The 22,676-nt window shown below is 40.6% G+C and overlaps 1 protein-coding gene across 2 annotated transcripts in view; it reads left to right on the plus strand.

The window, feature by feature from the left end:
• The window catches only part of LOC100380745 (AP-2 complex subunit beta), a 72,912-nt gene that overhangs the window by 38,486 nt on the left and 11,750 nt on the right, over positions 1–22,676 (plus strand). Inside the window, exons 15-20 of one of the 2 annotated variants that reach the window (XM_045693533.1) lie at positions 4,286–4,327; positions 4,880–5,026; positions 5,796–5,941; positions 9,983–10,112; positions 18,060–18,144; positions 18,314–18,400. In XM_045693533.1, coding sequence (XP_045549489.1) covers positions 4,286–4,327; positions 4,880–5,026; positions 5,796–5,941; positions 9,983–10,112; positions 18,060–18,144; positions 18,314–18,400 — 637 coding nt within the window. The remainder of the gene's footprint in view (positions 1–4,285; positions 4,328–4,879; positions 5,027–5,795; positions 5,942–9,982; positions 10,113–18,059; positions 18,145–18,313; positions 18,401–22,676) is intronic. The other variant, XM_045693534.1, reaches the window with a different exon arrangement.

The raw sequence follows: 22,676 nt of genomic DNA on the forward strand, positions 1-22,676 counted from the left end.
CCATATAATATATGCCTTACCTTTGAAGATCTTCTTCTGTTGGGACTCCAAAATGTCCCAGAAACATCACAAATGGTCCTTTTGTTCGATAATGTCCTTTTTTATGTCCCAAAAATGTCCATTTATTTGGCGCGTTTAATTCAGAAATACAACGGTTTCAACTCGCCCAACATGCCTACAAAGTATCTAAGTTACATGTAAACTTGGTCCAAACATTTCAAACAACGTTCCTAATCCTTCCTCAGGTATCCTACAACGTAAATAATCGATAAAATTTAAGACGGGATAATCTGTTTTCAATACCGACGAAAAATACCACGCAGTGCGCTCCTGTGTACGCGCAATAAAATACTTCAGCCCTTCACAGTGACACGAACAATTTACAGCCGTACTTCTTCATTCCTCAAAAGAAAAACATCAACCAATTTCTAAAGACTATTGACATCTAGTGGAAGCCATAGGAACTGCAACCAGGGCCCATATAAATCAGGATTCCCAATGAAAATTAGTGGAAAACACAATGAGCTCCAAAAATGTTTGCCCTGGATGGATTGTGCTCGGGTCTGTTCTGTTATACTCACAGACATTATTCTAACAGTTTTAGAAACTTCAGTGTTTTCTATCCAAATCTACTAATTACATGCATATCCTAGCTTCTGGGCCTGAGAAACAGGCAGTTTACTTTGGGCACGCTTTTCATCTGGATGGGAAAATACCGCCCCTATCCCAAAGAATCTCTTAACATAACACTGTGAAAAGGCCACAGCATTCAGCCATTTTGTTCTGAGTGGCTCACCTTCAACATAAACCACATCATCAAGGGAGGGCGGAACACAATGCACTTTTGTGCAAGCTCGCAAAACTAGGTATATCTTGTGGTAAACACTATCGAACAGTTCTATCAAAGTTTGTCAAACCTAAGCATTATTGACCTGTGGTACATGAGTGGCACAGCGGTCTAAGGCACCGCACCACTTCTGCAAGAGGCGGCACTACAGTCCCTCGTTCGAATCCAGGCTGAATCACATCCGGCCGTGATTGGGGGTCCCATAGGGCGGCTCACAATTGGCCCAGGGTCGTCTGGGATAGGTCGTCATTGTAAATAAGAATTTGTTCTTAACCTCCCTGGGCAAGGCGGGACGCTTGCATCCCACCTAGTCAACAGCCAGTGGAATCGTGTGGCGCAAAATACAAATACCTCATAAATGCTACAACTTCAATTTCTCAAACATATGACTATTTTACACCATTTTAAAGACAAGACTCTCGTTAATCTAACCACACTGTCCAATTTCAAAAAGGCTTTACAGCGAAAGCAAAACATTAGATTATGTCAGGAGAGTACCCTGCCAAAAATAATCACACAGCCATTTTCAAAGCATGCATATATGTCACAAAAACCAAAACCACAGCTAAATGCAGCACTAACCTTTTGATGATCTTCATCAGATGACACTCCTAGCACATTATGTTATACAATACATGCATGTTTTGTTCAATCAAGTTCATATTTATATCAAAAACCAGCTTTTTACATTAGCATGTTTTGTTCAGAACTAGCATACCCACTAGCAAACTTCCGGTGAATTTACTAAATTACTCACGATAAACGTTTACAAAAAACATTACAATTATTTTAAGAATTATAGATACAGAAATCCTTTATGCAATCGCGGTGTCAGATTTTAAAATAGCATTTCGGCGAAAGCACATTTTGCAATATTCTGAGTAGATAGCCTGGCCATCACGGCTAGCTAATTTGACACCCACCAAGTTTGGCCCTCACCAAACTCAGATTTACTATAAGAAAAATGTGATTACCTTTGCTGTTCTTCGTCAGAATGCACTCCCAGGACTTCTACTTCAACAACAAATGTTGTTTTGGTTCGAAATAATCCATAGTTATATTGAAATAGCTCTGTTTTGTTCATGCTTTCAGGTAACTATCCGAAGGGTGACGCCCGGGCGCATTTCGTGACAAAAAATGTCAAAATATTCCATTAGCGTACTTCGACGCATGTCAAACGCTGTTTAAAATAAATGTTTATGCAATATTTTTCTCGTAAAATAGCGATAATATTCCAACCGGGCGACTTTGTATTCGTTCAAAGACTAAAAGAACAAAATGAAGAATTCCCCAGGCAGGCCAGTAAGAAACAGAGCTGCTGTACTTAGCCCAGAGACTGCAGAGCTCTCATTCCACTTTCTGGCGCCTTCTGAGAGCCAATGGAAGCCTTAGAAAATGTCACGTTACAGCAGAGATAACCTAGAAAAGGACAACAAATTGTCAGACAGGGCACTTCCTGCATGGAAATCTTCTCAGGTTTTGGCCTGCCATATGAGTTCTGTTATACTCACAGACACCATTCAAACAGTTTTAGAAACTTTAGAGTGTTTTCTATCCAAATCTACTAATTATATGCATATTTTAGTTTCTGGGCAGGAGTAGTAACCAGATTAAATCAGGTACGTTTTTTATCCGGCCGTGCAAATACTGCCCCCTAGCCCTAATAGGTTACTGACTTGCCTAGTTTTAAATTAAGGTAAAATAAAAAAATAAATGTTGGGTTCAAACATTAAGACAGCTAATTGATTACACTTCATTACAATGATAGATATACAGTGCCTTCAGAAAGTATTCAAACCTCTTGACTTTTTCCACATTTTGTTGTTTTAGATCCTGAATAAAAAATGTATTACATTTATTTTTTTGTCACCGTCCTACACACAATTGCCCATAATGTCAAAGTGGTATTAGGTTTTACATTTTTTATTACAAATTCATTACAAATGAAAGGCTGAAATGTCTTGAGTCAGTAAGTATTCAACCCCTTTGTTAATCCTAAATAAGTTCAGGAGTAAAAATGTGTTTAACAAGTCACATAATAAGTTGCATGGACTCTGTGTGCAATAATGGTGTATAATAATAATAATGTAACATGATTTTTGAATGAGTACCTTATCTCTCTACCCTGTGCGATACATTCACCTTTCAGCAGGACAATAACCTAAAACACAAGGCCAAATATACACTGGAGTTGCTTACCAAGACGACATTGAAAGTTTGCAAAAATGACTGTTTCATAATGATCAACAATCAACTTGACAGAACTTGAAGAATTTAAAAAAGAATAATGGGCAAATATTGTACAATCCAAGTGTGCCAAGCTCTTAGAGACTTACCCGGAAAGATTCAGCTGTAATCGCTGCCAAAGGTGATTCTAACATGTATTGACTCGGGTGTGAATAGTTATGTAAATTAGATATTTCTGTTTTAAATTTTCGATAGATTAGCAAAAAATCCTGAAAACATGTTTTCACTTTGTTATTGTGGGGTATTGTGTATAGATGGTTGAGTGGAAAAAAATGTAATTCATTTTGAATTCAGGTTGTAACACAACACAATGTGGAATAAGGGTATGAATACTTTCTGAAGGCACTGTATGTTTGAAAGTAAGAGAATTTGATACATTTAAATTCCCCAAGGTCAAATATCCTCAAGATGTCTTGAACATTGCTTCTAACGTTGCTTGCGCCAATGCTTTTCTATCTGCCTTTTAACAGCCAAATACGAGCGTGTGATTTGTGCCTTGCTGGGTCTTAGGCTATAAAATAGTTTTATGTTATTCCAGTCTCACTAAGTGGCTGTCAAGGTGACTTCGCACTTCTCACAGTCACAATGCATTTAACTAAGAGTGCCAGGTCTCAAAGGAAGTTTTGTCCTGAATATCACAATGGTTATCATTACATACATAATTACATTTTTTCATCCAGCCTCTGAGATGGATATTTTGCATCTCAAATACAAAATGCTTTTAGAGATTCTAATGAGGATGCGTCTTTGAATCTTTTGTGTAGACCTAGACTTGATTTCTTTAATTACTTTATCTTCCCCTTACACCCCTGTAAAAATTCAACTGGAGAGATGAAAGGAGCCCAATACATTTAAAGCTATTATAGTATCATTTTTGTGAATTCTCAAATAGATGTATCGAATGAATTTCGCAATGAGCTATTCTTCCATCTCAATGTTTATGTTTTGGCAAGGTTTTCTGGTCTCCTGACTGACTGACGCTTCTTCCTGGTAACCATTTCACTGTCAAATTGACTATCTTCATAATAACCTTTGCCATTTTCTAGGCAGTATATGGGTTGTATTGCTTTTGGGGGGGTTGGGGATGGGTTGCTATTGCTAAGTACCTCTGTCTCTCTAACTCTCTCTCTCTGTCTATCTGTTGTTTGGATGCGGGTGCTGGATATGGGTCCTCTCTTCTCTCACCTGTAGTTGGGGGGAGACCTGGGAGGAGGTGTTGGGGGAAGTCCAGCAGTAAGTGAGCCCTTCCGTTTCTCCATCTGCCTGCCCCCATCTGCATGCTGCATGCTCTTAGAGGTTCCAGCTGGGGTCAAAACTTCACTGCCACACAGTTCAAAGCTGGACAAACTATTTTTTTCCCCGCACACTCACGCCTCACCTTTTGACCTTGCTTGCCACTGATGGGGAAAAAATATCACGTATTCCAGTGGAGGATTGCTCAAATTGCGAAATCATAGGCTGAAATTCTGACTGAAGATATACTAACTAGTTTCGACCTATGCAAATCAGAGCATTAGAGAATGTATTTCTCGTGTCAGGATTTCAGCTTTAGTGAATGTACGAAATCACATTTGTCGATCATGACATTGTCTTTAAAAATAAATCATTAAAGGTGCCACCATTGTTATTTGAAACCCACTCTGAGCACTTGTCAACAAAAATGAGTTTGGAACCTGTCTCTTCATCGAAGGTTGCTAGAGAACCGTCGATGATGTACATTCTGGATTCATAGTTGTGCTGATGTCCTGTATGATGTTTTTGTGTGTGCATGTGTGTGTGACTCAGGTGGGACAGAACTTTATCCCCTCGTCAGTTCCCAACACATTCGCCCCATCGCCCACTCCTGCAGTGCTCAGCAGTGGCCTCAACGACCTGTTTGAGCTCTCCACAGGCATGGCCATCACCACAGGAGGCTATGTCACCCCAAAGTCTGTGAGTACCCACAGCTCGATGCTTATGTTGATGTTCAATGCTAATGCTATCCAGAGCTTAATGTTAATGTTAGCACTGTGTTGGGATAAAGTCGATTTTCATTGCTGAGTTAGCACACCAGCAAGGGCAGAGAATAAAGCTCAGATAATGCTAACTCATTAGGACCTAGCAAGCAGTGAAATGCATAATGAAAGGGGAAAGGGGGATACCTAGTCAGTTGTACAACTGAATGCCTTCAACTGAAATGTGTCTTCCGCATTTAACCCAAACCCTCTGAATCAGAACCTTGAGCCCTGCAGCAAAGTCATTCTTCATGTCGGACAGTGCATAAATATAGTTATGACATTGTTTGGCAGGGGCGGAAGGAGGGGTGTGTTAAGTCCATGTTGGCATCAACAGGCTCCACCCTAGATTCCTGTTCAAAATGGTTAATTTAGATGTATCATACAGTTGAGTCATGCAGAAGAGGCTCACAAAGTCCTGTGTGCTGTTGATTGGTACGTGTTGCTATGTAGCAGCAGGACATAGCATCCTGTCCTAGGCATCCATCTTAATTTACAGGTTCCATTCTCCATCTCCCTTTGTGTCTGACTCAATCAAATGAGTGGGCTACACAGCACAGACACGTAGTTCAGCACTTGTTGTGCAAATCCTGTATGACTCAGGTTGCCATTTTCAAATTACCTTGTGTGCTCTCTCTGCTCCCAGGTATTGGTGAAGTAGTTTGCATGTTCATATTTCTTTATTTACTGTCTATCTCTTCCCCCAGATATGGCTGCCTGCAGTGAAAGCTAAAGGGCTAGAGATCTCGGGCACATTCTCCCGCCGACAGGGCCAAATGTACATGGACATGACCTTCACCAACAAGGCCCTGCAGCACATGACTGACTTTGCTATCCAGTTCAACAAGAACAGGTGAGAGAGGGTGCAACTGGTATCAAATCCTATATACCATCTCTTGCTCTTGCCTTAGTCACAGTGCGGTCTAAGAGGTTGACACAGTGTCTCAGGGTCTTACAATAACTCATCTGTACCAGCATTCAAGGTCCTCTGTGGCCTCACTGTAAAACACTTCTCTCTGCCTTTTGTTCACACCAACCTTGTATTTAGTTGCTCATCGCGACTCTCCATTCACTATAATCATGGCCATTCACTAAACACATTGTTAATAGATAATAGGTTAGTTCTCAGAAACTATCCACTGAGTGAAAGGGATATGGCTATTTATTGTCATGTACTTCACAAAAATAGTACAATGAGTGTAAATGTGAGTCTTAGTCCCTGGGCATACATGGAAAGGTATGTACAGTTGAAGTCTGAAGTTTACATACACTTAGGTTGGAGTCATTAAAACTCGTTTTTCAACCACTCCACAAATGTCTTGTTAACAAACTACAGTTTTGGCAAGTTTGTGCATGACACAAGTAATTTTTCCAACAATTGTTTACAGACAGATTATTTCACTTATAATTCACTGTATCACAATTCCAGTGGTTCAGAGGTTAACATACAGTAAATTGACTGTGCCTTTAACCTCTCTAGGGTAGGTGGCACCAAATCGTCCCACCTACGCAACAGCCAGTCTAATCCCGTGGCGCGATATTCAAATACCTTAAAAATGCTATTACTTCAATTTCTCAAACATATAACTATTTTACACCATTTTAAAGACAAGACTCTCCTTTATCTAACCACACTGTCCGATTTCAAAAAGGCTTTACAACGAAAGCAAAACATTAGATTATGTCAGCAGAGTACCCAGCCAGAAATAATCAGACACCCATTTTTCAAGCTAGCATATAATGTCACATAAACCCAAACCACAGCTAAATGCAGCACTAACCTTTGATGATCTTCATCAGATGACAACCCTAGGACATTATGTTATACAATACATGCATGTTTTGTTCAATCAAGTTCAAAGGCGATAATGTGTTTCAGCCTGGGGCTGGAATGACGACATTCAGCTTTTTCCCGGGCGCTGAGAGCCTATGGGAGCCGTGGGAAGTGTCACGTTACCGCAGAGATCCTTTGTTTTGGAAAGAGATGTCAAAGAAAGCCAATAAATGGTCAGACAGGCCACTTCCTGTAAAGGAATCTCTCAGGTTTTTGCCTGCCATATGAGTTCTGTTATACTCACAGACACCATTCAAACAGTTTTAGAAACTTTAGAGTGTTTTCTATCCATATCTAATAAGTATATGCATATTCTAGTTACTGGGTAGGCGTAGTAACCAGATTAAATCGGGTACGTTTTTTATCCGGCGGTGTAAATACTGCCCCCTAGCCCTAAGAGGTTAAACAGCTTGGAAAATTCCAGAAATGATGTCATGTCTTTAGAAGCTTCTGATAGGCTAATTGACATCATTTGAGTCAATTGGAGGTGTTCCTGTGCCTACCTCCAAACTTTGTGTGACATCAGAAAAAAAAATTGTAGATCTCCAGAAGTCTTGTTCATCCTTGGGAGCAATTTCCAAACGCCTGAAGGTACCACGTTCATCTGTACAAACGATAGTACGCAAGTACAAACACCATGGGACCACGCAGCTGTCATACCGATCAGGAATGAGACGCGTTCTGTCTCCTAGAGATGAACATACTTTGGTGCGAAAAGTGCAAATCAATCCCAGAACAACAGCAAAGGACCTTGTGAAGATGCTGGAGGAAACAGGTACAAAAGTATCTATACCCACAGTGAAACGAGTCCTATCGACATAACCTGAAAGGCTGCTCAGCAAGGAAGACGCCACTGCTCCAAAACCGCCATTAAAAAAAACACTACTTTGCAACTGCACATGAGGACAATGATCGTACTTTTTGGAGAAATGTCCTCTGGTTTGATTAAACAAAAATATAACTGTTTGGCCATAATGACTATCGTTATGTTTGGAGGAAAATGGGGGAGGCTTGCAAGCCAAAGAACACCATCCCAACCGTGAAGCATGGGAGTGGCAGCATCATGTTGTGGGGGTGCTTTGCTGCGGAAGGGACTCGTGCACTTCACAAAATAGATTGCTATTTGAGGAAGGAAAATGATGTGGATATATTGAAGCAACATCTCAAGACATCAGCCAGGAAGTTAAAGCTTGGTCGCAAATGGGTCTTCCAAATGGACAATGACCCCAAGCATACTGCCAATGTTGTGGCAAAATGGCTTAAGGACTACAAAGTTAAGGTATTGGAGTGGCCATCACAAAGCACTGACCTCAATCCCATAGAAAATATGTGGGCAGAACTGAAAAAGTGTGTGCGAGCAAGGCCTACAATCCTGACTCAGTTACACCAGCTCAGTTTAGGAGGAATGGGCCAAAATTCACCCAACTTATTGTGGGAAGCTTGTGGAAGGCTACCTGAAATGTTTGACCCAAGTTAAACAATTTAAAGACAATGCTACCAAATACTAATTGAGTGTATGTAAACTTCTGACCCACTGGGAATGTGATGAAAGAAATAAAAGCTGAAATAAATCATTCTCTCTACTATTATTCTGACATTTCACATTCTTAAAATAAAGTGGTGACCCTAACTGACCTAAGACAGGGAATTTTTACTAGGATTAAATGTCAGGAATTGTGAACCTGAGTTTAATTGTATTTGGCTAAGGTGTATGTAAACTTCCGACTTCAACTGTATGTTATGTGCACTCGACTCCTTATGTTGGTACAGTATGGGAGCATACTGTATGATAACTAAACACGACCACTACTCTGGAATACAAGGAATTGTGAAGAGCAGACTTATACACTGTATATACAAAAGTATGTGGACACCCCTTCAAATTAGTCGATTCAGCTATTTCAGCCACACCCATTGTTGACAAGGCCATGCAATCTCCATAGACAACGATTGGCAGTAGAATGGCTTTACTGAAGAGCTCAGTAACTTTCAACGTGGCACCGTCATAGGATGTGCTACTATTCCAACAAGTCAGTTCGTCAAATTTCTGCCCTGCTAGCGCTGCTCCGGTCAAGTGTAAGTGCTGTTATTGTGAAATCAAAAAGTGAAAGTGGTAGGTCACACAAGCTCACAGAATGGGACCGCTGAAGCACTTAGCACGTAGTAAGTCATCTGTTCTCTGTTGCAACACTCACTACTGAGTTCCAAACTGCCTCTGGAAGCAACATCAGCACAAGGAACTGTTCGTCAGGAGCAAGATGAAATGTGTTTCCATGGCCTCACACAAGCCTAAGATCACAATGCCAATCGTCGGCTGGAGTTGTGTAAAGCTCGCCGCCTTTGGACTTTAGAGCAGTGCAAATGCATTCTCTGGAGTGATGAATCATGCTTCACCATCTGGCAGTCCCACGGATGAATCTGGGTTTGGCTGATGCCAGGAGAATGCTACCTGCCCCAATACATAGTGCCAACTGTAAAGTTTGGTGGAGGAGGAATAATGGTCTGGGGCTGTTTGTCATGGTTCGGGCTAGGCCCCTTAGCTCCAACGAAGGGTAATCTTATTTCTACAGCATACAATGGCATTCTAGATGATTCTGTCCTTCCAACTTTGTGGCAACAGTTTGGGGAAGGCCCTTTCCTGTTTCAACATGACAATACTCCTGTGCACAAAGTGAGGTCCATCTAGAAATGGTTTGTCGAGATCGGTGTAGAAGAACTTGACTGGCCTGCACAGTGCCCTGACCTCAACCCCATCGAACACCTTTGAATCTTAACGCCGACTGCAGGCCTAATCGCCCAACATCAGTGCCGACCTCACTAATGCTCTTGTGGCTGAATGGAAGCAAGTCCTTGCAGCAATATTCTAACATCTAGTGGAAAGCATTCCCAGAAGAGTGGAGGCTGTTATAGCAGCAAAGGGGGGACCAACTCCATATTAATGCCCATGATTTTGGAATGAGATGTTCAACGAGCAGATGTTCATACTTTTTCTCATGTGGTGTATTTAGCTCCAGTCACCTGAAGCACTTAAGACCCTGTTATGCAATTTATGTTGTCTAGTTTCGGAGTGATCCCCACCACCCCTCTGCCCATCCACACTCCACTGATGCCCAGCCAGAGTATCGAAGTTTCCCTGCCTCTCAACACCATTGGGCCAGTCATGAAGATGGACCCACTGAACAACCTACAGGTAAACTCCTACATGTATTTTCTGGTTAAGTAAAGCATGCTAGGCAACAGCAGCCTACCTGGTCTACAAAATATATCATGATTAAACACTCTCAGGGATATTTCTGCCATTTTAATCCTTGGGTTGGGCAGCCAAAGCTTTTTTCGGATTACCGAAGTCCAAACAGTGTACATTTATTTCAATACATTTTCTGGATTGGAAAAACACTTTCAGTGTAAACTTAAACCAGATGTAAAGTAAGTAGAAAAGATAATGGGCCTACAGTGCCTTCAGAAAGTATTCACACCCCTTGACTTATTCCACATTTTGTTGTTACAGCCTGAATTCAAAATGGATTACATTTTTTTGTCACCCATTTACACACAATACCCCATAATGACAAAGTGAAAACATGTTTCTATATTTTTTAGCAAATGTATTTATATAAGGATTTACACCCCTGAGTCAATACTTTGTAGAAGCACCCTTGGCAGTGATACCAGCTGTGAGTCTTTCTGTGTAAGTCTCTAAGAGATTTTCCACACCTGGATTGTGCAACATTTGCCCATTATTCTTTTCAAATGTCTTCAAGCTTTGTCAAGTTGGTTGTTGATAATTGCTAGACAACCATTTTCAAGTCTTTCCATATATTTTCAAGTAGCTTAAAGTTAAAACTGTAACTCTGCCACTCAGGAACATTCACTGTTTTCTTGGTAAGCAACTCCAGTGTTTTAGGTCATTGTCCTGCTGAAAGGTGAATTCATCTCCCAGTGTCTGGTGGAAAGCAGACTGAACCAAATTTTCCTCTAGGATTTTGCTTGTGCTTAGCTCTATTCCGTAAAAAAATGTATCCTGAAAAACTCCCCAGTCCTTAACGATTACAAGCATACCCAAAACATGATGCAGCCACCGCTATGCTTGAAAATATGGAGAGTGTTACTCCGTAATGTGTTGTGTTGGATTTGCCCCAAACATAACACTTTGTACTCGGGACAAAAAGCGAATTGCTTTGCCACATTTTCTTGCAGTATTATATTACTAATTTCACCAATGAACCAATGATTGACAAGTACGAAAGGAACGAACCCTAACACGTGTCAATACTGATAGGATTGAAAGAAAGGCTGTGCTGCTCTCGGATCAGCTTTCTCAATTCAAATCTTACCTTAACATTATAATTATTTCACAATACTGACGACGGATCAGCTCCTAGAGATATATTACCACTTACGGATGCAAATATTGAGGCATCTTATTCTAACGCTTACCCAATAAATCAGATTGTGGCACGTTAGGCTACACATCATGAAATATATTGAGACAAATTACATATGCCTACAGTATAGAAGTAGTGAATTAGAACTACATTTATTGAACATGAAATGTATTTCAATATGATTTGATATAGGCCTATATAGCCTACAGTGTTTATATTTTAATGCAGTCATCTGAGTTTTCATTTAAAGCATATTTTTATAGGTAGCTAGCTTGTTTGTATCAATTGCAAAGACATTTGTATTTGCATTTGTATTTATTGTGAATCCCCAGCAGCTACTCTTCCAGGAGTCCAGCAAAATTAAGGCAGTTTATACAATTTTAAAAACAGTACAATACATTCACAGATTACACAACACACTGTGTGCCCTCAGGCCCCTACTCCATCACTACCGCATATCTACAGTACTAAATCCATGTGTATGTATAGTGCGTATGTTATCGTGTGTGTGTGTGTGTTGTGTATGCATGTGTCTGTGACAATGTTTGTGTTGCTTCACAGTCCCCACTGTTCCATAAGGTGTTTTTTAATCTGTTTTTTTTTTGTATCTAATTTTACTGCTTGCGTCAGTTACTTGATGTGGAATAGAGTTCCATGTACTCATGGCTCTATGTAGTACTGTGTCCATCCCATAGTCTGTTCTGGACTTGGGGACTGTGAAGAGACCTCTTGTGGCATGTCTTGTGGGTTATGCAGTGGTGTCCGAGCTGTGTGCCAGTAGTTTAAACAGACAGCTCGGTGCATTCAACATGTTAATACCTCTCATAAATAAAAGTAGTGATGATGTCAATCTGTCCTCCACTTTCAGCCAGGAGAGATTGACATTAATATTAGCTCTCTGTGTACATCCAAGGGCCAGCCGTGCTGCCCTGTTCTGAGCCAATTGCAATTTTCCTAAGTCCTTTTTTGTGGCACCTGACCACACGACTGAACAGTAATCAAGTTGTGACAAAACTAGGGCCTGTAGGACCTGCCTTGTTGATAGTGTTGTTAATAACCTCTTACATCTACATGTTCCGCTAGCGGAACACCGCTCCAATATCCAATGATAGGGCGTGGCGCGAATTACAAATTCCTCAAAAATCCCAAAACTTCCATTTTTCAAACATATTACTATTTTACACCATTTTAAAGACAAGACTCTCCTTTATCTAACCAGTTTGTCTGATTTAAAAAAAGGCTTTACAACGAAAGCAAAACATTAGATTATGTCAGGAGAGTACCCAGCCAGAAATAATCACACACCCATTTTTCAAGCTAGCATATAATGTCACAAAAACCAAAACCACAGCTAAATGCAGCACTAACCTTTGATGATCTTCATCAGATGACACTCCTAGGACATTATGTTATACAATACATGCATGTTTTGTTCAATCAAGTTCATATTTATATAAAAAAACAGCTTTTTACATTAGCATGTGACGTTCAGAACTAGCATACCCACCGAACACTTCCGGTGAATTTACTAAATTACTCACGATAAACGTTCACAAAAAACATAACAATTATTTAAAGAATTATAGATACAGAACTCCTTTATGCAATCGCGGTGTCCGATTTTAAAATAGCTTTTCGGTGAAAGCACATTTTGCAATATTCTGAGTAGATAGCTAGCCTGTGATGGCCGGGCTATTTTGACACCCACCAAGTTTGGCACTCACCAAACTCAGATTTACTATAAGAAAAATTGGATTACCTTTGCTGTTCTTCATCAGAATTCACTCCCAGGACTTCTACTTCCACACCAATGTTGTTTTTGTTCCAAATAATCCATAGTTATATCCAAATAGCGGCGTTTTGTTCTTGCGTTCAAGACACTATCCGAAGGGTGACGCGCCGGCGCGTATCTTGACAAAAAAATGTCAAAATATTCCATTACCGTACTTCGAAGCATGTCAAACGCTGTTTAAAATAAATTTGTATGCAATTTTTCTCGTAAAATAGCGATAATATTCCGACCGGGAGACGTCGTTTTCGTTCAAAGACTGAAAATGTAAAATGGACTCTTCACGCGCACGCGTGCGCCCGTTTCATTGTTCTCAGATCGACCACTATCCAAATGCGCTACTGTTTTTCGCCCAGGGACTGCAGAGTCATCATTCCCCGTTCTGGCGCCTTCTGAGAGCCTATGGGAGCCTTAGAAAGTGTCACGTTACAGCAGAGATCCTCTGTTTTCGATAAAGATGCCCTAGAAGGCCAAGAAATGGTCAGAGAGTGCACTTCCTGTATGCAATCGTCTCAGGTTTTGGCCTGCCATATAAGTTCTGTTATACTCACAGACACCATTCAAACAGTTTTAGAAACTTTATGGTGTTTTCTATCCAAATCAAACAATTATATGCATATTCTAGTTTCTGGGCAGGAGTAATAACCAGATTAAATCGGGTACGTTTTTTTATCCGGCCGTGAAAATACTGCCCCCTATCCTAAACAGGTTAAGAAGGCAGAGCATCGCTTTATTATAGATAGACTTCTCCCCATCATAGCTACTACTCCCTCAATGTTTTGACCATGACAGTTTACAATCTAGGCTTACTCCAAGCAGTTTAGTTATCTCAACTTGCTCAATTTCCACATTATTTATTACAAGATTTAGTTGAGGTTTAGGGTTTAGTGAGTGTTTTGTTCCAAACAATGCTTTTCATTTTAGAAATATTTAGTGCTAACTTGTTCCTTGCCACCCACTCTGAAACTAACTGCAGCTCTTTGTTGAGTGTTGCAGTCATTTCAGTTGCTGTAGTAGCTGACGTGTATAGTGTTGAGTCATCCTCATACATAGACACTCTGGCTTAACTTAAAGTCAGTGGCTTGTCATTAGTAAAATGTTAAAAAGCAAGGGGCCTAAACAGCTACCCTGGGGAATTCCTGATTCTAACGGGATTATATTTGAGAGGCTTCCATTAAAGAACACCCTCTGTGTTCTGTTAGACAAGTAACTCTTTATCCACATTATAACAGGGGGTGTAAAGCCATAACACATACGTTTTTCCAGCAGCAGATCATGATCGATAATGTCAAAAGCTGCACTGAAGTCTAACAAGACAGCCCCCACAATAATTTTATCATCAATTTCTCTCAGCCAGTCATCAGTCATTTTTGTAAGTGATGTGCTTGTTGAGTGTCCTTCCCTATAAGCATGCTGAAATTCTGTTGTTAATTTTACTGTGGAATAGCATTGGATCTGGTCAAACACCATTTTTTCCAGAAGTTTACTAAGGGTTGGTAACAGGCTGATTGGTTGGCTATTTGTGTCAGTAAAGGGGGCTTTAATATTCTTGGGTAGCGGAATGACTTTAGCTTCCCTCCAGGCCTGAGGGAACACACTTTCTAGTAGGCTTACATTTAAGATGTGGCAATATCGTCTGTTTGGATACTCTTGGCATTCTCTCAACCAGCTTCATGAGGTAGTCACCTGGAATACATGTCATTTAACAGGTGTGTCTTGTTAAAAGTTAATTTGTGGAATTTCTTTCCTTTATGAGTTTGAGCCAATCAGTTGTGTTGTGACAAGGTAGGGGTGGTATACAGAAGATATCCCTATTTGGTAAAAGACCAAGTCCATATTATGGCAAGAACAGCTCAAATAAGCAAAGGGAAACGCAGTCCATCATTACTTTAAGTCATGAAGGTCAGTCAATTCAGAAAATTTCAAGAACTTTGAAACTTTCTTCAAGTACAGTCGCAAAAACCATCAATCGTTATGATGAAACTGGCTCTCTTGAGGCAGAGAGCCAGTTTGACCAAGAAGGAGAGTGATGGAGTGCTGCATCAAATGACCTGGCCTCCACAATCACCTGACGTCAACCCAATTGAGATGGTTTGGGATGAGTTGGACCGCAGAGTGAAGGAAAAGCAGTCAACAAGTGCTCAGCATATATGGGAACTCCGTCAAGACTGTTGGAAAAGCATTCCAGGTAAAGCTGGTTGAGAGAATGCCAAGCGTGTGCAAAGCTGTCAAGGGAAATGGTGGCTACTTTGAAGAATCTAAAATATATTTTGATTTAACACTTTTTTGGTTACTACATGATTCCATATGTGTTTTTTTATTTATAGTTTTGATGTCTTCACTATTATTCTACAATGTAGAAAATAGTAAAAATAAAGAAAGTCTTGAATGAGTGGCACTGTAGTTTTTTCCCTCCTGGAACAACGTACGGTGTGCAAACTCCTCTTCCAAGCCCGAGACCTATTACAATGGAAAACAAAAAAACAAGATATATGCATTTTATAATATAAATTAATTTCAAACTTCAAGATATCCTCAATGTATGTCATTTGTTTATATGCTTTTGAGCCTGTCTTTTTTACGGCCTCGTTGAAGCGTATGTAAAACTAGAGAAAGCAGCATTCTAAATGCTGTTTATGAAACTATAATCTACAGAATTGGGTGCTTCTGTCTTGCGTCCAAATAGATTTCAATTCTTGCCTCTCTGAATCAATATTTGTTGATGCTGAGATTCTGATGGAAGGGGTTAGGTCTAACCGAGAGATGAGCTGGAGGGTTCGGTCTTCAGCCCACACATGGCTGTCAAGTCGAGGACAGTAAAGCGTGTTAGTAGTTTGAGCCCACAGTGTTGGATCTAATGTGCTCCACCACCACAGGACAGCCACCAACTGGACAATGGACTCCAGCTTTCAGTGCCCCCGCACAAACTCTCATTTCATAAGCTCACATTTTTATGGAGGTAAGGCAATTCACTGGAATAGCTTTCTGTAAATCCAGTCTCAGAAATTGAATACATAGCCCTTTTTTAAAGCTCTGTATATTCTTTGGTAATATGCATAAGAGCACATAGGCCTATATAATGGCAATATATAACAGCTACTCAGCTATCCTGGAAAGCAGCCCATCCATCAGCAGACTTTATTAGTTCCAGTCATCTCATTTTCACTGTTCAGTGGCTGAGAGAGATGGCACTGGAAACTATTCAGCCAAAATAACACTACTTTACAGGGCTCTCCAGCTGAGACGGCTACTTTCTTTGTGCCTATATCCCAGGCTAGCCTCCATCCTATAATGATTCCTCCTTTTCTGTTCTTGCCTTCCCGGCATGGGTATTGTGTGTGCGCGGGAAAATATCTGTCTGTCTGAAGGCCCGGTGGTAAGCAGACCACCTTTAGCGTGTTTGAGCTCACCACACCACAGCTGTTCATCTGGGTTGGATCCACTCACTGCTCAAATGAACACTGCTCATATAGTATCTACTTACTCATAAATGCAGAATGACATTCAATAGTGAATATTCAACCGCTTGTGTCCGTTTATTCAGAAGACTTGCTCATGGGGCTCCCGAGTGGCGCAGCATCTCAGTGCTAGAGGCGTCACTACAGACCCTGGTTCGCTTTCAGGCTGTATCACAACCGGCTGTGATTGGGAGTCCGTAAGGCGGTGCACAATTGGCACAGCGTCGTCTGTGTTAGGGTTCGGCCGGTAGGCCGTCATTGGAAATAAGAATTTGTTCTTAACTGACTTGCCTAGTTAAATAAAAAAAATGTTTGGCGCCTGTAGTGACACATTTTGTTAATCACATTTGTCCTTAGGCCATTCTATAAGAAAACAGCAGATTGAGTAATTGATAATAATGACTATAAATATCTACCAATCCCACCATTCAGCAGCTTCTATTCCTAGCTGCTGGAAGGGACACTACTGACCCTGATTCACCTAAGTGTTCATTCTAATAATTACCTCAGAGACCCTAAGTTGTAATGAAGACTTCTAAGTACTAACAAAGATAATAGTTATTGGCAGCTTTGGTACTTAATCACAACACAGCCTAGGGATATTTACCATGTGATTCCGACACCTCTCCCACACTCCCCATTGTGATGCGTCTTGTGTGTTGATATACTTTATTGGTATGTCTATGACTCCGATCATGTGACACTAAACAAATCAAAAGGCCTCTGTAATGAGCTTGGGTGTTTTATCATGGGGATTTTTTGAAGCCCAGACAGGACGTCAGTTTGGTTCAGATGTGTAGGTGGAGACGATTGTCCTTTTGTGGATTAATAGATTTTCTGACAGGGCTCTAATTCCATGTTGTGTCACGATGCGAGTTGCGTCGTGAGCTAATGAGGGAAAGTTTTTCCACGGAATCGACAACTCCGTCATACTAGATGAGGTTTGTGTGTTTTTGTATTTATGTCTCTCTGTGTGCGTGTCCTCGGTGCTTAGCATTGCGCAACTTTCACACAGTGTTCCTGTCAAGTACAGGTGAGGCCGGGCCAGGGTCTGGTCTTCTGATAATGTCTATTTGTGAACAGATTAAGGACAGGACTGCCTGCCGGAGGGTCACTCCATGAAGCCAGAAATATTAATAAAGTTCAGAGAGAGAGCTCAGAGTGCCCATGAGGGCTGTATACTGCATTAGTTGCAGAGTCCAACAGACCACACACTCAGCTTTAAGCCCTCGCCACCCACACTCACAAATAAACACCGCTCCAGTCTCACTTCTGTCTAGCCATGACAGACACTGCATGGACATTTTCAAGAGCACTTTTTCTTATTTAGAGCAATTCTATATTTACAGTTGTCTGCCTCATCTTTCTCATGCTCCTAAGTGCTCAGAAGTGTTTGAGGACTTATTTGAATTCTATATGTCTAAATCAGCCACCTCTAGTGCATGGCACTAAGGCACTGACTGATGTCATATTAACTTTGTGTTGATATTGTCTTTTGTCCACAGGTGGCTGTGAAGAACAACATTGACGTTTTCTACTTCAGCGGGCTTATCCCACTCAACATTTTCTTTGTGGAGGATGGTAAAATGGGTACGTGTGTCTGGAAGCAACACTCAATATCCAGCTCATTACCATAGCAGTAGAGTCATTATCACCAAAGAGTTTGAAGAGTTTATTTTATACCAAAACGAGGACCTTTGTAGCTCCCTGCTCAGTTCAGGTGTCATTCTCATTTCCCCCCCTTCTTCACCTGCCTCAGAGCGACAGGTGTTCCTGGCAACCTGGAAAGACATCCCCAATGAGAACGAGCTGCAGTACCAGATCAAGGAGTGCCACTTAAACGCAGGTAGGCTTCTTTACCTCTATGGATGAAAGCTATATGTACCTTTGAACACTAACTTATGTTTTATGCACCATGTGAAAAAAAAAAAAACATTTCTGACCATGATATGTACTCTAAGGGCTGTCGCTATTTTTATCTGTGGGTTTTCCTCCTTCTACTGCTCAATGGTATAAAAGCACTAATACAGATCTAGAATGAAAATGTACACTGTTTCTGTTGGAGAGGGTCATCTTTCACCCTCCTAACCCTGACTGTACTGAAACCCAGCCAATCGAGAAACACAAGGCTTTCAAGCAGTACAGCTCAAATGTCCATCATCGGAGCTGTTCACGCTATGCTTTAAAAATATAACCTTGCGTGATTCAGTCTTAAAGCGTGAGGACATGACAGCCGATCCACAATTCTGCTAATATTTATGGATGAAATACACACCACATAGTCATCTACAGTAACCAGGCACAAACACAAATGATAAAAAGGCAATTGAGTCTCATCAACAATCTAGCTTCCTGTATTCCTCTATCTTTTTTATGTCAGAGGACCTTTGTTAGGTGATGTTGAAATTGCAGCTTAGTGTGGTTTTGAACACTTCATTGTGTTTAAGTTACCAAGAGTACAATGGGATAAGATCTTTGTCCTTTTTTTTTTTACTGCTTCGAGCACAAGTGAAGGACGGTGTCACTTCGAGTTGGCATTGTTTCCTATCGATTGAGTGCTGGTGATTCAGTGGAAGGAGATGTAATTTGATGAGGAGAAAGCATGCAGAGAAGGATGAAATGCATGAAGAGCGCTCTGTGCATCTGTCTAGCTGTCAAAAGTTCAACTTATTTCAACATTTGACGCATGTAAAATGGACAAATGACATCCATTAACCTATGAGGCCAATAGAAAAACCTTTTGCTCATGATATGCTCAGTCAGTTTTGGAAAGATATGACATCTCTGGGTGTGCTTGTGTTTGGTGACTTGTTGGTGTTTTTGTCATCCTAAAATATGATTTGGTAATATATCAGGCCTATTGTCCTCACAGAGCTCATGTCTGAATCACACTTACTACTACCCTCTCCTTTCACAGATCTAACACGTTGAGCCAACTACAGGGCAGATAGGGGGCCGTCCTTGTTTTGGGAAAGTTATATTGGAGGGAAGGAGCTTTAGTTATTGTTTAGTCTATATGCAGGGTTTAATTTACCAACCTGGACAGGTGGTACCGCAGTTGACCTTTTGAAACCATCAAACCACAGTCATCAAATCCTTTCCTCACTTGTGTTCACCAGACTGAAGCCAGTTAAGCACTGGGAGCTGAGGGCATTGGTTTAAAAGAGATGCTACAGATTAACTGGAGAACTAGATAACATGAATGGGGGTTTAAAGTGGTAACATTTAAATGGTGGAATTGGCCTTTTCCTCTAACCCTCTGGCTTTGTTGCAGTGACACAACATCACAGCCTTAGGTTCCAGCGTTACACACCTGCCTGCAATTCATGTGCAGATGTCTTCCCACACACACCTACAGGAACACACGTGCACACAGACAGTACAGATTCATACACACGACACTGTCATAGTCCATGTGGAGTCAAACGACATTAGGACGGCTAGCTCGGGAACTGCTGAAAATGTGATTTTAAAGAACTGATTTTAGCTCTGGAAGATTCCAAAAAGCGGTACCATCGCTGGGCCACGGCTGTGAAAGATTCATCAGGCTACTGGCATTACACACCTGGCTAAAAGACTACTGTAGCTCTGTTGGCATACATTGTATAGATAACTTTTACACCTTTTGGAAACAGAGGATGCTCTACATGATTGACGGAGTCCATCCAAATCTTCTTTGCTCCTGAACCCTGTCCACGCATTTCAAGGCTGTGTTGAGACAATGATTTATCAGGGACTCAGAAAATCCCTACCATTGTCGCTGAGTTGTGATAGTGCTGCTGCAAATGTACAGTACCAGTCAAAAGTTCGGACATACAGTTGAAGTCGGAAGTTTACATACACCTTAGCCAAATACATTTAAACTCAGTTTTTCATAATTCCTGACATTTAATCCTAGTAAAAATTCCCTGTCTTAGGTCAGTTAGGATCACCATTTTATTTTAAGAATGTGAAATGTCAGAATAATAGTAGAGAGAATGATTTATTTTATATTTTATTTATTTCACTTTCCCAGTGGGTCAGTCATTTACATACACTCAATTAGTATTTGGTAGAATTGCCTTTAAATTGTTTAAATTGAGTCAAAAGTTTTGGGTAGCCTTCCACAAGCGTCCCACAATAAGTTGGGTGAATTTTTGACCATTCCTCCTGACAGAGCTGGTGTAACTGAGTCAGGTTTGTAGGCCTCCTTGCTCGCACACGCTTTTTCAGTTCTGCTCATAAATTTTCTATAGAATTGAGGTCCGTGCGTTGTGCCACGCCAATACCTTGACGTTGTTGTCTTTAAGACGTTTTGCCACAACTTTGGAAGTATTTATTTCATCAGACCAGAGGACATTTCTCCTAAATGTACGATCTTTGTCTCCATGTGCAGTTGCAAACCGTAGTCTGGCTTTTTTATGGCGGTTTGGAGCAGTCGATATAGGACTCGTTTTACTGTGGCTATAGATACTTTTGTACCTGTTTCCTCCAGCATCTTCACAAGGTCCTTTGCTGCTGTTCTGGGATTGATTTGCGCTTTTCGCACCAAAGTACATTCATCTCTAGGAGACAGAATGCGTCTCCTTCCTGTGCGGTATGACGGCTGCGTGGTCCCATGGTGTTTATACTTGCGTACTATTGTTTGTACAGATGAACGTGGTACCTTCAGGTGTTTAGAAATTGCACCCAAGGATGAACCAGACTTGTGGAGGTCTACACATTTTTTTCTGAGGTCTTGGCTGATTTCCTTTGATTTTCCCATGATGTCAAGCAAAGAGGCACTGAGTTTGAAGGTAGTCCTTGAAATACATCCACAGGTACCCCTCCAATTGACTCAAATGATGTCAATTAGCCTATCAGAAGCTTCTAAAGTCATGACATAATTTTCTGGAATTTTCCAAGCTGTTTAAAGGCACACTCAACTTAGTGCATGTAAACATCTGACCCACTGGAATTGTGATACAGTGAATTATAAGTGAAATAATCATTATTTTTTTTTTATTATTATTTAAATTATTTTTATTTTTTTTTTTACCAGGTAGGCCAGTTGAGAACAAGTTCTCATTTACAAATGCGACCTGGCCATGATAAAGCAAAGCAGTGTGATAAAAAACAATAACACAGAGTTACACGTGGGATAAACAAACCGTCAATAGCACTATAGAAAAGTCTATATACAGTGTGTGCAAATGGAGTAAGGAGGTAAGGCAATAAATAGGCCAAAGTAGCGAAGTAATTACAATTTAGCAAATTAATACTGGAGTGATAGATGTGAAATAAAATAAATAAAAAATCTGTCTGTAAACATTTGTTGGAAAAATTACCTGTGTCATGCACAAAATAGAAGTCCTAACCGACTTTCCAAAACTATAGTTTGTTAACAAGAGATTTGTGGAGTGGTTGAAAAACAAGTTTTAATGACTCCAACCTAGGTGTATTTAAACTTCTGACTTCAACTTTACCTACTCATTCAAGGGTTTTTCTTTATTTTCACTATTTTCTACATTGTAAAATAATAGTGAAGACATTAAAAATATGAAATAACACATATGGAATCATAGTAAACAAAAAAGTGTTAAACAAATCAAAATATATTTTAGGTTCTTCAAAGTAGCCACCCATTGCCTTGATGACAGCGTTGCACACTCTTGGACTTCTCTCAACCAGCTTCTGCTTTTCCAACAGTCTTGAAGGAGTTCCAACATATGCAGTCCTACTCATCCCAAAACCATCTCAATTGGGTTGAGGTTGGATGATTGTGGAGGCCAGGTCATCTGATGCAGCACTCCTTCACTCTTCTTCTTGGTCAAATAGCCCTTACACAGCCTGGAGTTGTGTTGGGTCATTGTCCTGTTGAAAAACAAAATGCTTCACGGTGGGAACAAAATATATTTTAGATTCTTCAAAGTAGCCACCATTTGCCTTGACAGCTTTGCACACTCTTGGCATTCTCTCAATCAGCTTTACCTGGAATGCTTTTCCAACAGTCTTGACGGAGTTCCCATATATGCTGAGCACTTGTTGGCTGCTTTTCCTTCACTCAGCGGTCCAACTCATCCCAAACCATCTCAATTGGATTGATGCCGGGTGATTGTGGAGGCCAGGTCATTTGATGCAGCACTCCATCACTCTCCTTCTTG

The sequence above is a fragment of the Salmo salar genome, chromosome ssa13, assembly GCF_905237065.1.
Source record: "Salmo salar chromosome ssa13, Ssal_v3.1, whole genome shotgun sequence".
In the NCBI taxonomy this organism is placed as follows: Eukaryota; Metazoa; Chordata; class Actinopteri; order Salmoniformes; family Salmonidae; genus Salmo; species Salmo salar.